This window comes from Chroicocephalus ridibundus, chromosome 1 (assembly GCF_963924245.1).
Source record: "Chroicocephalus ridibundus chromosome 1, bChrRid1.1, whole genome shotgun sequence".
NCBI lineage: Eukaryota > Metazoa > Chordata > Aves > Charadriiformes > Laridae > Chroicocephalus > Chroicocephalus ridibundus.
In genome coordinates, this window is record NC_086284.1 from 76,435,041 (window position 1) to 76,457,509 (window position 22,469).

A 22,469-nucleotide genomic window follows, 5' to 3' on the forward strand; every position below is an offset into this window, starting at 1 on the left:
GTTCAAGGCCAGGCTGGATGGGGCTTTGAGCAGCCTGGGCTAGTGGGAGGTGTCCCTGCCCGTGGCAGGGGGTTGGAACTGGGTGATCTTTAAGGTCCCTTCCAACCCAAACATTCTGTGATTCTGTGATAAGTAAGAAGTGATGACATATTTCTGACTTAACTACAGATGACAAATGTGATTATTTGTTCTAGTGAAGCTAAACTCCACAAAAAGCTCCACAAAAGCTAACAACACTTCCCATTTCCCAGTGTGCTTCCCACTTCCCAGTGACTCCAAGGTTTGTGTGAAGTAAGGGAGTACTAAGAAGAAATGGAAAGATGAAGTACTTTGCTGACCTGGAACGGTAACACCACCTTCATACCTAACCTGAAACTTGCCGGCAGAGCAGGAGCTCCAAGCAGCACTAGCATTTCTTCTCTCGACAAAGGAAAGCATGGATGAAGCCTTAATCAGCACCCTCAAACAAAGCTGAAATTACCACAGTATCTTGTCCTCGCAACTGAATGTTTAGCTAAGTATGTACACAAATCAGCCATGGCAGTCAGCCCGGTAGGTGTTTCTGTTCCCCCTCCTCCACTACTACTATCCCCACGACATGGAGAGCTTTCACAGTATTTTGCTTTTTCTCTCTTCCCCACCCACTGTTGTAGTTAAAGGATAATCCCTTGCCATTTAACCTCATTGGAATACTGAGCTCCCAAACTAGGGCTCAGAGCATCTGCACGACATCCTTGCGCTTACTGCTTGAGACCAAGAAACCGAGCCCTGACACTGCAGAGAGCTGTGGTCCTTCTTAAATCCTCACAGCTTAAACTGCAAATATTGCAAAGACGGTTGCTGCTGTAGCTGTCAACACTATGAAGAGGATGTATCAGGAGATACACCAGTATCTTCCAGTTCTACTGAACCTCTTACCGCAATTACTTCAGCGTTTTTAAAGATGTTTGGTGCAGTAGCACCCAATTCCTTGCACACACAACGCTATCTCTAGGAAGGAGAGGACTTAACACACGTTGCGACCCACCCCCAGCTTAAACCCATCACACCACCCAGGCTTTAGGTGCTTTGATAACGAGGGAACAGAAGTTACCAACAGTTGTGGACAGACCGTCTACCATAGCAGTCTTAGTCAGGACAGCGTGATATGCTTTGGACACCAACTGCGTTTTTGTGTTTGAAGTAACCTTGAGACACCTCCTGCAACCTTCCTGACGTGCTTGTATCTTAAACGACAAGCGGGTAAGCGTTCTGAGAATGGCAAACGAATGGAAAACGGGTAAAATGCTGCTTCTTATTTTGTGCTTTACGGACAGATCAGAACTAATACACAGCAAACCCGCAGCACGCATCCTGTAACTGCAAAGGAAAGGCAAGGCAGCCTGTCTCCCTTAAAGGAAGGAAGCAAATTTGAGACATTCTTACATGGTTTACATTCTCCCTGCTCCACCGAAACCAGCTACGGGTCATATCCCTTTCTTTGCTTCCGATATCCCAAACTAAAATCAGACAAACTCACCTCAAGTGACCCCCTGTGCTGGAACCTGTTAGTTCACAACGCCTGTTGCTGATGGGCTGTTACGATCCAGGAGAGTATCTTCTGGTGTTCTGCTTTCTGGTATTAACCTGCGTCAACATCGAGGCATTCAGCCAGGCAATTTAGGACTGAAATTCAGAATCAGACAGTGGATGATAACCTCCTTGATTAAACTAAAACCTGGAAATAAGATTCACGAATATGTTATAACAGGGAACCGCACGACCTACTTCTCCCTGCCTCTGTAATAACAACTTCAGAGGCTTCACTAGTTAAAAAAATAAATCCAATCTATTTCTCGTAGCCTAAAGTTAAGTATTTTAACATTGCAGCAAAACCCTTTTAAGTTGAGCATTCACTTTCTCTGAGGGAATGCAAATCTGTTTTTTTCCAAATGAAAGTGGGAAAGTGACCTTTCAGTGCAGTATTTCAAATTATTACTATCTAATTAACCAAATTTGCATAAACTGGCTATGTAACACAGCTCTGACACTGTGCTCAGATGCAAAAATTGAGTCTGACTATTCGTCCCCGCTCCCTTTTTAAAATACGTACCAAATGTGTTTATATGGGATGCTTTCAAGCTCCAAAATGTTAAAAAAAAAAAAAAGCAGGAAATCAGGGGCATCAGAAAAGCAAATTAAAAAATATTATGTTAACAAAAGCTAGAACTAACCCAAATGTTTTTAATTTCCCTAGGACAAAGACCGCTGCTCCTTTGCACGCAGCGGGACAAACCCTTTCTGGCTCTGTACTACTGTACGCGAACCTGGGAGAGGCACCGCCTTGATCCACAGCAGCATAACCAGCCATTCAAAAAGCCAGGGCTTCTCTTCCTCCCTGCTGACGCCTTCCTACACCACCAAGTTCCCCGACGTAGACAGTGCAGGCAACCAATGAAGTCCTTTATTCCGGTATAAATTATGATGATCTGTCTCTCCCAGGCAAGTTTCAGTCCCTAAATAAAGCTTCAAACCCCGTTTTGGTCTGCAAGTCCACGTAAGGTGGAGCAAAACAGACTGTGATCAAGAAAGTAGCATAGGATAAAGGTGTCTTGCATAAAGCATCCAAACCAGATAGATCATTTTATTACCTGAAAATCCAAACCGATTCTAGGACTTTTATCGCAACTGTTTAATCTCCATAGCAAAAGCTTGTATAAATTGCCGGTATCAAATTAAGATATGGAATTTCGTTCGAGTCTGCAACACAGATTCAAACAGGATTGGCCAAACATTTACAGCCTGTTTGTATGTATGCATGTTGTAAGGCACCTCCATATTTATCAGACTAACGTTGCCCTCGAACTACTTTCAGAATTACTAAAGGCTTTTTACATTCACGAAAACATAGTAACGATGTGAGATTGTATTTTTTTTTTTTTAGCAATTGTTCAAAGTTACTCGCCTTGCTCTGGAGTAGAAGCAAGTCAGTGCTTCTGAGTGAAAGACTTTTGTTTTGTGATCAATTAGGATGTGGGTAGTTTAATTACTTTTGCATTATCCCATTGCCCTTGTTTTAGCGTAAGGTATGCAGGAGTCCAGGTAACTTTTCAGCTTTTAGGACTGCAAGATTAAGAGTAGCAGTTGTTTACAGTGCTGTTCCCACAGTAAAGCTGCCTGTTTAAGCCATTTCCTGGCTTTGTAATTCACTATTTCCTCCCCACTTTCCTTCTCTTTCACTTTGCAGGCTCATTTTTAGTGGAAGTTATTTTTCAGAAGGGCACTCCCAAAAATCCCAGGCCAAGAAGTATCTGTGGTTTCTCACTCTGCAGCATTAAACTCTCCTGCCCAAACTTGGGAAGGAAGACCTTCCTCCTGCGCAGCAAATAAGGTTTGCACGGGCTGCTCCTTACAAAGAGCGTTTTTCAATCTAGGGACGTTTAAAATTGTTATTCGACATGTTTTTCCCTCAAGAATGCGTTCAAACTACTTAGCAGCTCTGTCCTACTTTCTGTGACTCTGATTACGACCGAGATGGTATATACCCCAAACCGACTATGTACAGGCAGCTTTCCTGCTGGATGGTCTGTGCCTCCTGGTCATGGTTTATCCTCCCTTGCTTCTAAGTTTCAGCGGGTCAGGAGTTCAGTATTTTGGAGAGGAATACTCCCTGTTGATGCATCTGTGAGTCCTCTGGTTTCTCCCCCCAAAAGGTCCTCCCGTCACCCGCATCTTAAAGAAAAGCACATGAAGTTGAGGCTTCTGGTTACTCAAATTCCATTCCCACACTTGTGCAGAAACAGAGACCACGTCTGCCAAGGCTGAGGTCAAGCGTGTTATTCCTCTGAGCTACTTCAAACAGAGTTAAAAGAAACACTGAACCTTCCTTTGAAAAGCATGCGAAGCATATTAGTTTCCAGGGTCTTACTGTTCAGAATTAGACTCAAAGAAGCTCCTCTGACCAATACCGTCGGAAGAGCGACTGCAGTTCAAGTTAAATTGAATTTACACAAGAAGGACCGTGCTTTCCATGCCCATCAACAAATTGTCTCACTGATTATAAAAGATTAAAGTCACAGGATCTAGCCTCCTAGTTATTATAAGCTGCTCATGCTAGCTCTTGAGGTTACTAGACTTCCTACTGTGAGGCCTTTCCCTCCCCCTAGAAGTAAAACATAGTAGTTCTCATGTTTTGAGAGTGGTAGTAGCAGACATCATTTTAACCTTTGATACGCGCTTGCTTCAGATCAGCTCTTTAGAAGTTCAACCAAAAAAACTTAGATTTTTTCCCCCCTCCAGTTCAAATTTCTGCAGTTCTTTCCCCAAAGGCAATTCCTTCAGTGTAAAAAAAAAAAAAAAGAAAAAAAAAATCGTTTTTGCTCTTTCATAGGTCAAAAAACTTGCATCCTTGAAACAGGGCCAGGCTTGGTCAAGTACCAAGTATGTGATACTTTACCCTTGTTCAGTCCTTATCAGAAAAGGTAGCTTACACTGTTCCCTTCCTCTGCATAGCAGACATGTAACGTACAGCATAAACACACTTGTCATAGCATTCATCCTTTCTGATAACTCAAGATAAGAACACGAGAGCTCGTGCCGAAGCCAATGGAAACAGCGCTTTGAACACCTCTCACAAAAAGCACCCTGAAAAAAATCCAGCGTTACGCCCGTGTTTGTAGGGAGGCTGCCACGGTGCTGCTCTTAACAGTCACAGGGCCTGCTCACAGCTACTCAGCCTTAACGGATGAACTGCCTGTAATCCCATGGAAATTCACAGAATTTGCTCTTTTGCACAAAACGTGCAATATTGTACAAGTGACTCAAAACACAATCATTTCTCACACACACTGAACGAACTAGCAAGCAAAGCACAAAAATGCCAGCTTTCTAGATTTTTTTTTTTGTGTGTGTTCTTCCAAACGTAATTTCCCCCCAAAGGGTGAAGATGAATAGAGAGGAGAGGTTAGATGGCTTCTTAATCTGTTTAAATATAATGTTCGTGTACTACTTGGGAATTGCTGTGGCCTTTAACACAAGTAAATCGGAAAGATATTTTTGCATGGGAATTCAAGCAACTGCAAAACAGTCTTGCCTTACTGGCAGTACTCGCTTCTACAAAACACTGAAATAAGATTAGGGACGACTTTTTTCCTTCTCCAGGGACTGAAGTTCGCAGATTCCTCGGCAACTTCAGGTGAAGATTTTCAGCAGTAAGTTGACGACGCAGCAAACAAAAATCTACAAGGAGAAATCACCCAGCCCCAAGTACCAGGGCAGCCCTGTAAGCTGCAACATCCTACGCTAGTAGAGCAATACTTCTTGCGCTGAAGACCATCATCTTACAGGTTTTCTTTTTCAATTTGAAGAGGATACTAGTACGTATCGATTGCTGTTCATTACAACCTTAAGCTGTGTTTTTCTGTTCAAAACCTCACACCAAGTTTATAAGAAAATACACATTTGCTGGTACGGTTCGGTCAAGTTCTTGCCAGCTCAGGATCTTGCTGGATAGGGATTGAGCGTATTAAACTACTCTTTCAAAAGAATAGACACAAGAAAAAAGGATCTGTTAGAGAGTGTTTCAGGACAAGGAGGGTTGGTTTTGTTTTTCCCATTTTCTCAGTAAAAGAGGCCCTTGGCAATTTGGTACAAGGATCAGTGTCCGGTGTAAGAAGAGGCTAGATGTTTTAGCGTATGTTTTGACAACAGTGAAGTCCAATTTTGGAAGAAGAGATAAAATGAAAAATAGATAAAAATCAAGGAATAAAATTCATTGTTGTAATATATGAATAAAAATGAAACTTGTGTATACAGGCCTCTCCTCACCATGTTGGGTAAGCGTTTAAGTAATTTTTGAATATAAAGTTAGACTATTAGATTCCTCACCTCTCACCAATGATGCAGCTAGTTTGGCTGCTCTTTCACAACCACATTTTGGGCTTACTGGTGGACTTCATTCAATTGTATACCTTTGCTGGGAGAACTAAAAACACAGACAAAGAAGCATCTGCACAGGGATGGTTTATTGATCCTTTCAAGAGATTCAGCCTTCCTGAGGAAGCTAATGAAACAGAATTTCTACTTCCAAAATCCGTACCTGATCTTTCTTCCAGAGAACAGATCTCTCTCTGCATAAAGCTCTGTTTTTCAGCCAAAGTGATTTGGTAAGATTCAGCTTCAAGCTGCACGTAGAGATTTGCCTCACTGTGTTAAGTCCATTTATTTTGTGTAAATTGCACTGTCTCAACCCAAAATTTGGTACGTATGACTCAGCCAATAATTCCTAATTGTTGTAGAAGTCTCAAGTCCTCACTCAGCATTGACAGCACAGGTCTCAAAGACTTGTCCAAAATGAAGGCAATTGGTTTCGCAATTTAGGAGGAAACTATTTTTCCTACTGCCAGAGCACTTAAATAAACAAAACAAAAAACCAAGCCATGTAAACAGTATAATTCGCATGGACATTGTTATCTGCTTTGTCTTCCTTGAAAGCAGAGGAAAACCAAAAAGGAGTTGTTCTGCTCAGAGAGCTTCATCAGGGTTTGTTACTCTTCACCATTTAAGAACAGAGCTCAGATTGTGTTGCTCTTTCAGTTTTTCCACAAAAAAGCTTCTGGTTTCCTCGAGTCTCTTAATAATGTCAGCCAGTCATTACAGATCAATGCCCTTTACAAACTTACATGGGAGGGACAGACAAGGAGGTAGATCACTCGTTAGAGAACACATTTGAAAGAAAGCAGACTAGACAATAGGACTGCAATGTTTCTCTGCAGCAGTAAGTTCTCGTACTGAAGTTAGCCCATTAAGTTTAATAGTTAAGGAAAAACAGAGTGGGTATTTACTCACACACAATTTTATGAGAGGAACAACTGAAATGGAAGCAAGAAAAACCACACTTTTTAGACAAACTGGTATTACAACACATTAGGGGGCCACAGAACTCTTTAAAAAAATAAACCTTTTGAGACATGAGAATGAAGTCACGTTTCAGCATGCTTTGAATAGCTGAACTGCTCTTGGAAGTGTAAGTTCTTCAGCTATTGGCAGAGACAATGATACCTCCTCATACGGAAATTAAAAAGCATTTAGCGATAAGTTAAAGCTAGCCTACGTGTAAGTGGGCTAAATACTAGGCAAAGATTTTTCCCTTTTCACATTTAAGATGATACTACAGTTCATCACTTCTGTAGATTATATGTTGTTGTGCAATGCCCCACTGAGGTTTCACATCTACTCCGCAAAAGAGAACAACAGTAAACACCTTTTTTTTTTTTTAGGATAGTCACAAATGGCAAAGCCAGTAGTATTTGTTTGTCTGTTTAATTAGATGTTTGCTGTTTGTCACACATAAGAACTGTAAGCAGAGTCCATGGATTCTTCTGAGCAATATGAAACCTCATGGTTCCATGCAAGTTCAACACTGCCTCTCTCTCTCTCTCCTCTCCTCTTTTCCCCCTCGTCCTCTTATCTGCTGTTTTCCCCAGCCCAAGATACTTTTCCAACTATCTTCATCCCATTTTAAGAACCTTAAGGGAGAGAAAGTTTTACCTCATGATTTCTACCCAAGAGCGCCTGGCTCCGGGCTTGTGGCGGGTCAGGTACATCATAGACCACAGGAAGCTGGATGCTTTTCTTTTGAGGCACTGTGAGTTAGGCTAATAGTAATAGTCAAGTTGCCCAAAGCTAAAGGGAGAAGTGGCTCTCATTGCCTTCCTATTTAAACACATGGCCAGTGAAGAAATCTTCTTTTCCCTTTTTTCCCTGAAATACACGAAATACAGCTTGCAGTAACAGGTTCCCCACAGAGTCCTGCATTCGTGCACCTGTAGTCCTGATGTACGCTGCCCCGTCTTACTTGACAGTTTCCTCAGCCTCGTGAGAGAAGTTAACAATGGATCTCTCCACATTCAGAAACACACACGTCCTTTTTTATCTCCTAATAATTATCATGTTTGTTTCTTCTTCCACATTCCCAAGCTAAGCCAAGACAAGCTCAGTTCTATGCCAATGTTTTCATGTACCTCTCTTCAGAGAGAGCTGCTGCAGCTGAACCAGACAATTGCAGCATGCTAGTTATACTTGGATTCAATATGCGGTTGAAAAGAAGGGAATGACCAGTTTTCTCATTCGTCTGCCTTCAGACATTTAGAAAACCCCACTGTCAGCATCTTGAGTATAAAATAGGTGGCATCTTCAGACCCTAGTAAAACCACTTACACATGTTAACTTCTTTAAATAAACATCCCCACCTCAAGTGACACAGTGGCCTGCAGTCTTCCTTGATCCCTCCACAGAGCAAGAGTTATTTTTTACTGAGTCATTAATCATGCATTGTCTTCCAGAGGAAATACAAGCCGGGTACCCCTGCTTGTAACTTCATGATCTGCTGCTCCCAAATCGCGTTCCAGTGCTTCCTCTGAACTACTTTTTGTTCTCCTGCCGTCAAGGCTAGTGGTAGCTGTATGGGGGCCAGAAGAACCGTTTGCAGTTATTGTTGTATCACCGTATGTCACAGTAAGGTCACCATCATTCAGAATAAAATCAGAATCCTCTTCTCTAAGCTGTTCTTGATTCTAGGGGGAAAAAAAAAAAAAAAGAAGAAAAATCTTTGTACAGTTCACAAAATCTAGCCTTTGCCAAGAAGGTAACTGCACAGAAGAGTTTACCTACGTGTCAATGCAGAAGCAGTAAGCGGTAAAGTTCCACCTTAAGAAATGTTAAAAATAACCTTGAACCCAGTGTTTGCAAATCAGCTTACTGCTCCCTGTATAACTGCTGCTGTTGTGGAGAGATGAGGGGGAGCTGGATCCAAGAACTAGATTATGAAACAGGTAACTAGGGATTTAATAGCACTGGAAGTTTACCAGGAGTACAGGAGAGAAGAGCAGTACACTGGTTTTGGCACAACAATTTAGAAGGCAGTACAGGAAAAAGACTGGAGACCAAGCACAATTAAGTCGCTCCAGATACAAAGTCAGAGTTGCATCTGTTGCTAATTAGTCAAGTTCATTAAGTAAGAGACTCATGCAAACTGGTAAGAACTCACTGGCTTCAAATTCTTTATATTCAAAGCTTCCTCAACAAATTTCTGTTATAGATCGAAAACTAACCACACTCTTTTAAACTATTTGCTTACTCTTACCTGGTACTAAATAGAGAATTACTTGACCTAGTTGTTTGGAAGTATGGCTAGCTCCTGAGCCATAAAAGTACAAAACACTGATACAAGAAAATGCTTGCTTCATAGTTTTGTAACTCATTCTGATACCTTTTGTTTTCAAAATCATTTAAGAAAGCATCTCACAAAACCCCGCGAATTTATTTTGGCAAAGATGGAATGAAATATACGGTCAGAGACTAGAAATTGCTAAAATGTAACAGAACACTCAATTTCTCTACACAGCATAATACAATAGCAAGCAATTGTACCACGTTTCACTCCTGTTTAACATGTTCTTGGTAAAAGGCACAACCGCTGAATTGGTCAGAAAATGAGGCTTCCTTGTATTTGAAGAAAATTCTATCAGTACTATAAGCTTGCCTTCTTACAGCTGAAAACAATTATTTTCCCACGTGAATAGCTCCATACTGCTTAGCGAGAGTTGAAATCTAAGTGTGCGTATTGCCGTTCTCCTCATTATGCTGGACACCAATCAGGCTACATTCTCAAAATACATAATTTTCTTTCACTTTGGCAAAGGAAGGAGGGCACGGGCTATGCGAGATAGGATCCCTGTGATCAGCCGGACTAGAAAGCCCTACCTGTATTGCAGAACAGGAATGCAGGGCGCTTCGGACTGAAAATGCTGATTAACCTATCCATGATGAAAAACGCAGTGCTTGGCTAAATAAAACTTCTTGGGAAAGGTTCTTGTCATTATTTCAGAATGATTAAAAAAAAAAAAAAAGAGGCAGCAGAAGCCTCTGGATGATACAGAATATTTAACTAATGAGGACTGGAAGAGGCGTCAGGAGTTTACTAAAACCAGCGAAAGAAATGGTGCAGTTCAGTGTTGGGTGCAAGACAAGCCCTACATAGAATGGATGTTAATTTCTCAGAACCTCCGTGGCACCCAAATTTATCATTGCTTATTAGAGACAGAGTTAGTGTGATAGAGAGCACTGTTCTCAAAGAGCAAATACCGTTTAGGACACTTGCTTTCTTTGATTGCAAAGAAAACACTGAACTACTGTCACTATCTTAAAAAGAAACAAGGCAGAAATTAAAGGGTTCAGCTGGAGTTGGCAGAAACAACCTTGACAAGCTTTCCATTGCAAAAAAGTGAAAGTCTAAGGGACAAGACCAAGATGATTAAAAAGGGTACACAAAATAATCGGCTGTTTAAGAAAATCTGATGTCCCTATATACTCTGTTTTTGAAGAAGAGACATTCAAATAAAGATGAAAAGCAGTAAAACAAGTAAGCAGCAGGCAGTTTGTGACTGTTGACTGGTTATGTTTTAAGAACTCAAAGAAGCTGAGAAGCTCTACCACAAGTTGCCTTTCGTGGTGTTTGCCCCTGGAGAAGCACCAAGGGGGGGCCGTCAGGGCTAACAGGGCACCGGGAGGTGTTGCCATACCAGGGCCGTGCATGAAGCGGCTGCAGGAAGCTCCCAGAGCATCTCCACAATGCTATTTAACAGCGAATCCTTGCAGCCACCTGTCAGATAAGAAACTGGTAAGAACACACACTACACTTGAGCTTCCCCAAAAGGCTGAAAAGCTCTTGGAAGCACGATACTGAAAGGAGAGGGCCACAGGCTTTATACTATATGGCAAGTCCTAACTCAGCCTTTGCTGGTTTGTTGCAAGCTACACTTACATGTATGTAAACACGATTCGTTCCAGAGAAAACACTGAGCTTTCTCTCAACATAGTGAACAAACATTGCCTTGTACGAACCAAGTTCCACTTATTTATTTCACTTCTGAATAGCACCGCAAGCAGCAGGCAATTTATTCCATATATTTCCCCGGAGAACATCCATGAACAATCCCATGTAGTATACGGATTTGCTATGTTTGCAAGCAAAGAGGATGGGTGAATAAACCTACTGTGCTTCATGCAGCATTAACAATTCTTTCAAGAAAGACAGGAAACGTATCCAAGTCGATCCCTAGAGACTTGAAATTCTTCCAAGAATAACCCTAAACTGGCCTCTGCAATCCCCTACAGTTCTGTAGGAGTAGCTTCAATTCACTCAAAAAGCATAGGTCTGAACTTCGCTACTTAAACTGACAAATTAGAATGGCTTAAGTACCTAAATCCAAAACCCTACAAAAGCCTGAATTTTGCTTTGATGTGCTGACCATAACCCTGAGGGACCTCACAGCTTTGCCCCATTTGTGGTAAAATCTGCTCATGCTCCTAAGAATGCGTGCTGGCGACGTTAAAACGGCTAAAGCTTATTTAGAGTTACTGTTTACAAAGCCAGTCTTTATTGCTTCCTAAGGCAGTGCAAAAAGAAGAAGCATATGCAATGTACGCCACACATGGAAAGCGCTGGTGGCCACCACGTACGCTGCTGGAGCTGAATCCAGCGCAGGCATCGTGGATGACAAAACTTGCATCAGAAGTTACTTATCTTGTGGCTCCAACACAAAAACATCAAGTCGTATCCATGCAAAGTATGTTACAATTTCAATCTGATGCCCCGCTTGGAGTTTCTCTACTTCTCAGCTGAGTTCAAATTCATCAAGGAAACTAAACAATTTTTGCTTTGAAGTTAGAACCACTAACAAAGCAGAGGGGGGAGGCACGGCTGAACAGTTTTCTTACCAATTTTGGGAGTAACCTTCTCCAAGACTTATGTAGACTGCAAATGGAGTTTCTTTACTGGGTTTGCATATTTCGAAAAATAATTCCGTTCCCTCTACTTTCATACCAAGTTTTCACACTGTGTATGGTGCAAGAACTAAACTTTCAACAAAAAAAAAAAAGAAAGGGGTGGGAGAGTGTGTAAGACACAAAATACACCCCTGAACAAAGCAAGCAAATGAAAAAAAAATAAAATCACCAGGAGTACTTCATCAGGAAGAGCAGGTGATAATGCAGATGCTTCTTCCAAATGGGATAAATGGTCTAGGAAACAGAGAATTCCTAAAAGTTTCAAAGGACATGTCAAAAGGGAAGAAAAAAAAAAAGTGACCTACATTAGTTAGGGATAAATTGGAAAGCCCTGCCAAATGGTTGTGCACTGAAGATAACACCAGGGGAGAAAAATAGCAATGACTTTTTGAAAATTATAATTTTAAACACTGCCTACAGCAACCTTTCATGCTTTTGAGTTCCAACTTGGATTCTGTTTGGGTGGGAAACACCTAACGGTGAGCCTAGTGGCACAGTCCTAAAGCAGTGGGAGAACACCAGCAAGGAATAATAGTGACAGCTCTGGAAAAAATCCACTGTACTTCACCCCTGTATGCTGACTCAGACCTTTGCATGTGCACCATGCAAACTCCAGCTTAGAGGGCATGATCTCATACTTAGGAATAGGTTGTACGTGGGCCATGTAATTAGATTATTTGACTTTCAAACTTTAAAACCCCCCTTGCATCTAATTAAAAATATGTACTCCCACTCACGGAAGTGAAAATGAATTTTAAATAAGTTGTAATAAAGTCAGAGGAAAAAAAATAGCTGAAAACAATCCACAAATATACAGTTAGTATAGCCACATACTTGTATGCTTTCTTCTCTGTGTAGATGTCATACTGCTCAGACATACACCTGAACGAGATCTAGGATTTACTACCACTTTTTGAAACACATTTTCTAGTTACATTACATTCTGTTGAATATTCCCAGACATTTTTGCTTGTTTAATTCAAAGTCTTCAGTCTTTAATTCTCTCAGATGTATCATTCAATTTTCTTGGAAATACCTCACAAAAGCACAACTATTCCAAGCAGATTCTGTCCCCCTCCAAGACACGGTGCTCTCAGTCACTTCACCTGAACTTAATAGGGAGGCAGAAAGATTCCACAGCCTTTTAGCCAGTAATAAAAAATCATGTAGTCAAGTCCTATAGCAAAGCCAGCCATGCAAAGAAATGAAAATAATAAAGCAACTGCAGAGTTTCAAAATCTTGAAAAGACACTATAAATAAAATCTCAAAGTTATATTCTTCAAGTTAACGCAGCAATGCACCGAAATAGGAACAAGACACAATACAATATGAAGGTTCCATATTATACACCTTAACAAAGCATGCAGCCTTATAAGCATTTTTAATGATGAAGTTAACATCCCAAAAGCGAGAGTGTGTGTGTGTCACAGAAGCAATCCACTTAAAGAATAAGTTTCGACATGCAGTAGTAGCTAAGAATGAGGAGTAAAGAGGGGGGGGGTGGGGGGAAAAGAGCTCAACTGTTAGAGAAAGTGAAAGCCAAAGCTTGCATGTTCATTCTGGTTAGATTCTCAGTTACTGGATAACTAATCTTACAAGATCATACACAGATAGACACATGGGCAACACACAAGTAGGCTAATCAGGCTGATGGATGCCTTCCAGCCTAGATCTGTTTTAAGATCTCCAGTGGCACTGCAAAGACGGGAACAAGGCCAATTTCTTGCATTACTAATAGCTCCAAATAAGCAGCAGACATTTCAAATTTCTTTGAAGTGTTACTATCAGGTAAAAGTGAGATGCTAATGATACCAGGAAGAGATGCAGGGAAATGTTTCAAAGTTGCAAGTGGAATTCATAACTTTCTAGGAAAAGATTAATAGAAGTCTGGTCTGAGACTACTTGAACATAGCAGAGATGTTACCATTCCAGAGAACCTGCAAAGTGAAGTGATCCCATATAGCACTACGGTTTTATTTACAATCAGGTCATAAAAAGTTGTAGATTTCAGAGGCACTGTACAGATAGGAGTGACATGTATCAAAATCCTGCAAGAGTAATAGGAGAATGAAGCATTAATTATTGCAAGACATGGCTGTAAAGACAGTAGTGACCTGCTAGACTGAGATAAGTAACTGATCAATGGTTTCTGAAATGTGATCTCAAATTTCACAGAGGAAACAATGAAGGGAAGCTCTACCAGATTTCTTTCTGGCATGGGTAAATACGTCAGCATCTTCTCTGAAGGAAACCACAACACAACCACAACAGTAACAGGAAAAGAATCTTGTGCAAAAGTGTTGGGAAGGGACTGAATATTTTGAAGTGATTCACTGAACTAGTTTATTGACTAGGCCTGTAATTTTCCAATATCCTTAAACGTTATTTTTTTAATGTAGTATTTGACAATAAAATCATCTCCGATTTCTCCTAACAGAAGCTGTTGCCCCAGGGGAGAGTATCTCAAATCTTTTCTGCCTAGGACAAACCAGCACTTTCTCGCAATATGTACATCATACCCACCTTTTGCCTAGAAAGAAAAACACTGGTTTGCTGAAGTTAAATAAATAAAAACCAGAACACAGAAGTATTGAGTCATTCTACTTACATCGTAAACCTGGGGACTTGTCAGACAGCGGGCTATCAGGCCACACCAGCTGGGTAGAGTTGTGGTTAACGGAGGGCCACTGTGAGTGAGAATGGGTTTTAAATAACTTAAATAGTTAAGGAAAACACATCGGTGCTTGAAAACCACTATTGAAAATAAAGAGACAGTTGTACATAAATGTGGTTCTACGTTTGATCTATGTGCTGCTCAATAATTGTATATAAACATCCATTGAAAAAAAAACCCTGCATTTGTAAACAAGTAAATGAAAAACATCTCCTCCCAACATTTTTCCCTTGATCCTTTTGAGAGCAGTTTCTTTACCCACACACTTACGGCAGGGGGAACTAGCTACCTCTCTTCTTAAAGTTTCAAGCAGTTGTGATGTTTCCAGCTTTGGGGCTCTCTGTAGCCAAAAGCAGCAACCAGAGTCTGCTCTGCAGATGGGAGGTAACAAGGTGGCATACCTATGTGGCTTAACACAGGGAAATAAATAAATACTGTCCATCTAACGTCCTCCAAGCAACGCAGCCACCTGAACTGGTCCACTGCTAACTGGTCACTGAGCCACAGAGATGGAACCAGAGATCTTCCTCTGGTAAGGCTCAAAGACATCTCTGCAGCACCCGTTTACATACCACACACAGCCTCAGAGAGGCAAAGGGAAAACCGTATGGCAAGAACCATGTAACACAGTGTGGAAGGAAAGCATCTACCCAGGCAATGCCACCTGGATTATGCTGAGGGGGCACATGGGTGGAAAAGGAAGGTGTCTTTACACCTCTCCTCAGAGGTCTGCTCTCAGGTAAATCCATATTCGTTCACACTAGTACTCCAGACTGATGATATGCCAGAGGAAATGCTCAGGAGTCAAAAAAGGTCTCCCTGCTACAGAGCAGCATGCTGATCTCGACTCGCACAAGAGCAGAGCTCAAGAGGAAAGTGCTAAGATTTCCAAACATTGGCTGAAATCAGGATCAGGAAGTTTTTTTGGTTTTGTTGTTTGGGGTTTGGTGGGGGGTTTTTTTGGTGTGTTTTTTTTTTTTTTAAAGTCAGTCTGATTACTTTATATGTAAATATATATTGCACGTATTCTAGCTACTTTCTCAGGCCTCTAAGCACAGAGAGAATCAAATCCACTTGTGAAGTATAAGATGGTTTCCCTGTTGCTACCAACAGATCAGGTGCTGGGGGGGAAGAGGGAGTTAAAAAAAAAAAAAAAAGGGGAGGCTTTTTTTAGCAGAAATGTATCCCTCCCCTTCAGCAGAGCCTGGTATAGCATGTTTACTTGAGCATATAATGGTGTGATTATGCCACTGCAGAGTTATATTTCCTCCCTCCCACCCCTGGTCACAGTGTGGCTACACCCAGCCCTGGAAAGAAAGAAACTCTTCCTCCTCAGGCTAACCTACCAGCCTCTCTGGTGCCCTGTGGCCGACAGACACACGCTGACTCGGTCATAATAAAACAAACCCAGTAAAAGACATCTGATACTTCAAAGTTGCTGTTTTCTTTGTGTTTAACAACTGTGGGTGAACCCAGAGAACAGCCCATGGCATTAAATGAACTCTGCGTTCCACAGGCATGAAGTTCCCAGTTATCCAACCACACAGAGCTCTGCAGGCAATAGCCAGCATTGGAGCACACTGCCAAGTGCATCTTACTTGCATCTTTTCCAAGTTAAGTTTCATTGCAGAGAGTGAATTTTGAGACAATATGCCTTTCTACCCACAAACCAAGTGAATGCATCAGCAAAAAAAATATTTTGACATTGCCATGGGTACAGAGGTGGCAATTCTGAAGATCGTCCCTTTCGTGCAATTTAAGGCGCCCCAGACAATGTTTATCTGAATGCCTCCTTGCAGCAGGAGCAGAATTTTACCTCTAAGACACAGTAAGAGAGTTCTGCCTCTGGGCATCAGTTTCCTTGGCACAAACTTCACAGAAACCTTTCCTAAAGATTGCTAGTCACCACTAAAAAAAAAGCAAGTGCACTACCAGCATCCTTTAAGTTTCTGTGAAACAGCTAATTAAGCTGTAATTTTCACTGAGCACACACACACTCACCCTGCCCTTGCTGCAGCTGCTGGGAACTGCACTTGTGCTAGTATCAGCCAAGGGGAAGTCAGCATTGCCAACCACTCCTTTTTTTTTTTTTTTTTCTTCCCATCAGCACATCCCTTTTGTAAAGGCAGAGGAAGAAGATAGCTCTGCTTCCTTCTTAAAAAGCCAAAAAAGAAACAGTCAGCCACAGCCAGATCCTTCCGTGCTCTTACCACAGAAGTATTCATTTATTTTTAAATAGTGAAAACTAACCTCAGTACACTTTGACACCAGCCACTACAACTCAAAGGGTTAATTTGAAATTACTAACATATATGAATGTTTAAACTAGCACATACACTCCCTTCCTGGCTTAGGCCCAGTACTACTGCATCTAAAGCATCAGTCACAAACAGATTTTATCCTGAACAGGCAACCACTATTCGGATCTGAATGCTTTCAACGCTGAGCGTGGTGGGAAATCTTGCTGCACGAGGCATGGAAGGAAACTACTGTGCACCAAACAGGCCAGCGATCTCTCATCAATCAATGGTGAAGACCCCAGTGAAGAGACTCACTTCTTAGATGCAAGATTAAGGCCCTGTCACAGGTATTTACATATATTTAACTGCCTCAGAAATTACTAAGAATCAAGAACTGAAACTTCTTTGAATTTCTGGGTCTAAGTCACTTTCCTTGGCCACAAGATTATCTTTGCCACTTTCCACTAAGTGAGTGTAAGCTCTTCAGGAGGGGGCACCTGTGTGATAAACTGATTAAGAATACACTAAGTAGATTTAAAAAACACAAGCATGAAAGAAAGGACAGCTACACAAAAATTGCTCAAAAGCTTAAACGAGACTTTCTAAATAGCATAATAATGGCTTCAGAAAGTTCGTGCAGTACTATAAACACACAAGGACGCTCTCTGCTTTGACTCCCATAGGAGGTTCTGGATATACTGAAGGAAATAAGCTGGACCACATGTAAATTTTTAGTTCCAGAACTTCCCATATCAGCGATGGGTTTCCAAAGAGGACTTCATCGCAAAAGCAGATCGCTCTTCAGGGCAATGAGTTGGGACATAGACATGTACAATGAACTGGAAAACTAGTTTGTGCTATGAACACCAGTGAAGATAACAGATTAGTGGAACAAATCAGAGGATCTGAAATAGTTAGTTGGCTGTCTTACTGTTTAGGAAGGAACTTCAGCTCCTAGAACTGATCGGTTTCTGTCCTCCAGCAAGTGTGACATACCATGCATTAGAGAAAGGAAAGGTCTCGTCTTCTGAGTCAGCGAGTTTAAGCTTCAGTTCTATTCCTTAAACCTGTCAAATACCAGATCTTCTGTTTGACTCTCAAGCACTTAAGGCTACATGAGAAGGAAAAAGCAAACATTTCATGCCTTGAAGCTAAGCTGTGTTCTCAAAAGGATACTTGTGGTCAAAGCTATACCATAGCCTGAAGAGCCAAGCACTTTCCTGCTTTGTCCTGTTCCTTCTTTCAGAATCTGGGCCATCCTAAAAATAAGATAAAAACATATGTGATTATCTCAGGCAGAAAAACACCCAAATCATACATTCCAATTGTTCACATTATAATGTCCTGTCCAAAAAAGCCAAATTACTTCAATACTCTACTTGGACTGCAGAAGAAAGCTGAGGTTACTCTTCCTAGAAAGACCAGAAATGACCGCAGAGAAGCAGGGCCTCTTCATTGCCCTCAAGTTGCCTTAACGAGCTGAGCCCTCTACCACCAGGTTCCCTTGAGTCTAAAAGCTTATTGCACAGTTAATGCAGTAACGGATATAGAAATAAGTATAAAACTGACAAATAAGCCTCATTTTCATCCCCATTCCTGCCTCACCCCTCCCCCCCTCCCCAAATAAATGAACTGGAATAATAATTCATTGCTTGACTGGGTTCTTTAAGTCTATTTGATGTTCTTTCCTTAAGCCTATCGCTTCCTCAGAAGAACAAGGGAATTTATCATAACCTGATAAACTCTCACAAACCTGATGAAATACATCACACTTAAAAGAAACATGCTTAACAGGGAATTAATATAAAATCACAGTTGAGGAGAGTCATGCAAATTTCATAAGTGCTAACAGGGTTAAATATAATCCCTTTACTAGCTGTGCTGCAAAGTCATCCCACCAGCTGGTCTGCAGCTGCATTTGTTTTTACTTTTGTAACTGTTTGGGGTTTTGGGTTTTTTTTTTTCCCTTTTGGTCAGAGGCCAAAGTTAAACACAGGAAAACAGATGAAGTGAGAACGCCTTATATGAATCATCTTCCAAACTACTGGAAAAGACCAAGACAGGATTGCCCTGTGTAATTCTGATCTGCAAAGAAAATCCATGATCCACCAAGAGTTAAAGCTTACTACATGTTCACTCCCTCCCCATCCCAAGTGATATATTTTCTTTAACTGTGACACGATGCTAATCTTGGCTTGGTGAAAGAAAGAGGAATCCAAAGGGAACTGACTAATGGACTCCATTAGGAATGCAATGCACAGCTAAAGAGGGAAACAAATGGGTAAGTGCTTTATGTTTACATGGGAAAAAGGCAAACACGATATTTCTACCCAGACACTGAGTGAGAACAGAATACCCATGCTCTATTTCTTGCTAAAGCAATTCCTCAAATACTGACAAGCTCAGTCTGAACGGGCCAAAGCCACCTTACCACGATACCACTTCCTAACCTTGGTTTTATGCAATAACTGCGGCCTTCCTTGTAAAAGGTGTTTTGAGGCTTGGCCTTCTGGTTGCTCCTGGACAGATATAAAACCAAGTTCACCCCCTTTTTGGTACCCACACTCACCATTTCAGAATCTATTTTATGTGCTGGACACAGGTTTCTACAAAGAACATAGGGATGCCTAATGCAGTTTCTGCAATGAAAAAAATGCTTCCTGAGCAAGTAACTCATGTGTATTAACCTGTGACCTGCTCCCCCCCCCCAAAAAAAAGGGGGGGGGGGGCAAGACAGAAACCACTAATAAGAAAGCTTAGTAGGTATCCCATGCATGTATGTGACCGGCCTGAACACCGGAATCATACAACCTGAGGTTTACAAAATAGAGTTCACACACTTTTGCAACCTAAGCATCCTCTGGGTCCAAAGTCATCTGTCTTTCCTGTCATTCAGCTTCCTCCGGCAGGTTCCTACATAGCAACCAGTTTTGCTACTGAAGAATTGGTGTCAAGCAGTACCCTGGGAGAGTGTAAACTAAGGTCTGGACAGAAGAAGCTCCCAGTTAAGCCTCTGGAAGTGTTGGGTTGGGTTGCTGGGGTTTTTTTTGGTTTTTTTTTTTTTTTTTTTTTTTTTCCTTCTCCAGACCTTTCACTCCCCCTGTGAATTCACTCAGTTTACAGATGAGGAAAACTGAAATTTCTGCTATGAACAACATTCTTTCAATAGCCTTGTTTGCCAATGGTATATTGCAGGGGAAAAAAAACCCCTCACTTTCGGGTTGTTACTGATGCATAGAAAGCTGCACTAAAGATTCACAACAACATTTTGCTGAATATAAGTCACAAACTTCCAGGACTCCTTTTCCCTCATACAGGTGGTAGGTAGTACAGAGAAGATCCAGCTGGCTTGTGGTACAGTACACAGGAGCTGAAATCAGATTAGCAAATTTAGTCTTTGATTCTAAGCACGTCCAGGGACCAAAATTTGGTATCAGTTATTGAACACAGAAGCCAAGAGGATTATCTCTGGGTCGGTCTTAGGGAGGACTGTTTATGCCATAGCATGTTAAAAGCGAGCACGTTGGGCAGGTGGGGGAAGAGGAAAGCATATTAAATAGAGTGTATTAGTAGATTTGGGAAGGTTTTTGATACCTTATATATATACATACCACAAAAATTTGAACGCTGCAGTATTACACCCAACACCACAGAATATTTTTCATGGGCATTACTTGAGTATTATAAATGCATTACTGACTTGACAGCTACGAGAGAAAGGTTTTATCCATGCACGGTGCTTCTGCAATTCTTTATTGTCTCGGTTATAAAATAAGATCAGCCTAATAGAGAAGTTATGTAATTACTTACTCCTTGTAAGACTTGAAAGCTGTCATTAGTAGGTGGAGGATCCTGATCTGGGTCAACCCCAACCCTACAGAAACATTAGGAAAACAAAGCAAGTGGTGTTACTGAGGGCTGCAAATGCTGTAAGTTTGGCAGAATGCATTTTAAAAGCACTCTAAGCACCCAGCAAAGCTGCATTCAGAGAGGTTATAAGAATAGTTTGAGGAAGAGCTGTCTGTTATTCCCCTGCAGTTACATAGCTATGAACAAGACACTTTTTCACTCAAGCAGCAACTACCTGTAGATAACAGCTTTAACTCCATGCTGGCATCAACTTTAACTGCTTACCTGTGTTGCCAATTCTTTTGGGACACTGGCAAATACTATTTTTGGTTTAAAAGGTGAACCATGAGTGACATCCTCTCCAGTGAACATCCCTTATGTCCCGCAGCAAGAAACCAGAGACTAAGGATAAGCCCAGCCTAAATATTTGACACAGCAAATAACTTAGCTGCCTGATAGGCCTGAGAATGGCTCAAATATATGATTTTAAAAAGCCCCACCTCACCCCAAGTTTTAACACACTGCTCGAAGCAACAAAAATACTTTATAAAGACTCACAATATTAATTTGCTGCAAGTTTCATTCACCTAACACCACCGAGACACAGTGTATGAGCAAGAAGTCTGTCTAGTCCAGCCTCCCACCTGAGAGAGGGAGAGTCTGTATCGTGAGATGGTGGATGATTACAGAAGAGTATGCTAATAAGAAACAGTCTACTCACTTTTGCACAGCTAGAAAGCATCCAATTACTGAACCATCCTTTCACATAGCGCTCCTATCCAAGATGGGTATTTAATCCTTGTAATTACATTCAAGTTTTTCTGGTCTGTTTTGGGGGTAGCTATTTGTTAAGATTAGACTCTTGTAGTTTTAAATCCTATTCATGCCTTAATTGCAGTGCCCTCTTGTAGACCTCCAACATCAAACGTTAACTAAGATTGTCAGTCTCAAACACATTGTGCTTCAGGCCTACCATGTTGCATAATAAGGGTAGGAAAATGGACACAGTAACAAAAACATGTTGTCTGAAATGGCTAACTTCTCAATTTCCCCTCTCTTGGAAGGGACTGAGCTGGTTTAGTGTGACTTCTTTGTTACCTAGACTTTGGGTCAGCTATTTCTAGCCATGGTGTTTATGCAACATCCCTGAGGATCACCAGAAATCAACAGAACCTTGCTGGTAAAACCATATAATTTGTGTGTCCCAGAGACAGCGCTTGCATAAGGCAAGCGGTGATCCAGACATGATTTACCTTCAGGCACAGAAGACGGCACAGATTAAACTAAAAGGGAACAGCTTCAAAAAACTTGCAGGGCAGCACCTTCTAATAGAACATTAGAAGAAAAAAAGTAGGCATTGAACTAAAGCTTTAAGTCGTCTTTGTGGACCCATGGCCAATCTAAGGCCTCAAATCAGGGAAAATCCAGAAGGTCACTCTAAGACAGCCTGCAGCAGCCTCATACAGGGCTAGTGCTGACCCAGTCCTCTGCTTGGATTTTTTTCCTGAGCCTCTTTTCTTTCCTCATCCTTCCCTTTTTCCACATGCAGAGTCATCTTAACCCCTAGGCACATTTGGCCCGGGAATTCATTGGCAGCTTCAAGACTAAAAAGCTTCACCAGTCTAAGGGCACACCGGACAGGCAGATTGGGTACTGGACTGTAACACAGGCTAGAATAGAAAGCCACACACAAGAGCTCTGAAAGGTTACAAGGGCTTAGACGTTACTGCTTAGGCTATTACTAAGCAATGAAGACATAAGAAGGGTTTTCTGCACACAAACTAGTTACCTAATGAAGCCTCACGCAGAAAGCTGACAAGCAATGTCAGAAAACCCACTCAGTATGGCGATATATATAAGATTGTGCATTCCTTTATAA

At 41.4% G+C, this 22,469-nt stretch overlaps 1 protein-coding gene across 2 annotated transcripts in view; it reads right to left on the reverse strand.

The window, feature by feature from the left end:
- Positions 1 to 6,734: 6,734 nt before the first annotated feature.
- The window catches only part of SLC9A7 (solute carrier family 9 member A7), a 72,171-nt gene continuing 56,436 nt past the window's right edge, over positions 6,735 to 22,469 (reverse strand). For both annotated transcript variants that reach the window (XM_063340265.1, XM_063340264.1), the window contains 4 exons: positions 20,552 to 20,615; positions 17,918 to 18,000; positions 14,436 to 14,541; positions 6,735 to 8,552 (listed from right to left, as the gene is read on the reverse strand). In XM_063340265.1, the coding sequence (XP_063196335.1) occupies positions 8,304 to 8,552; positions 14,436 to 14,541; positions 17,918 to 18,000; positions 20,552 to 20,615 (502 nt within the window). In that variant the 3' untranslated portion in view covers positions 6,735 to 8,303. The remainder of the gene's footprint in view (positions 8,553 to 14,435; positions 14,542 to 17,917; positions 18,001 to 20,551; positions 20,616 to 22,469) is intronic.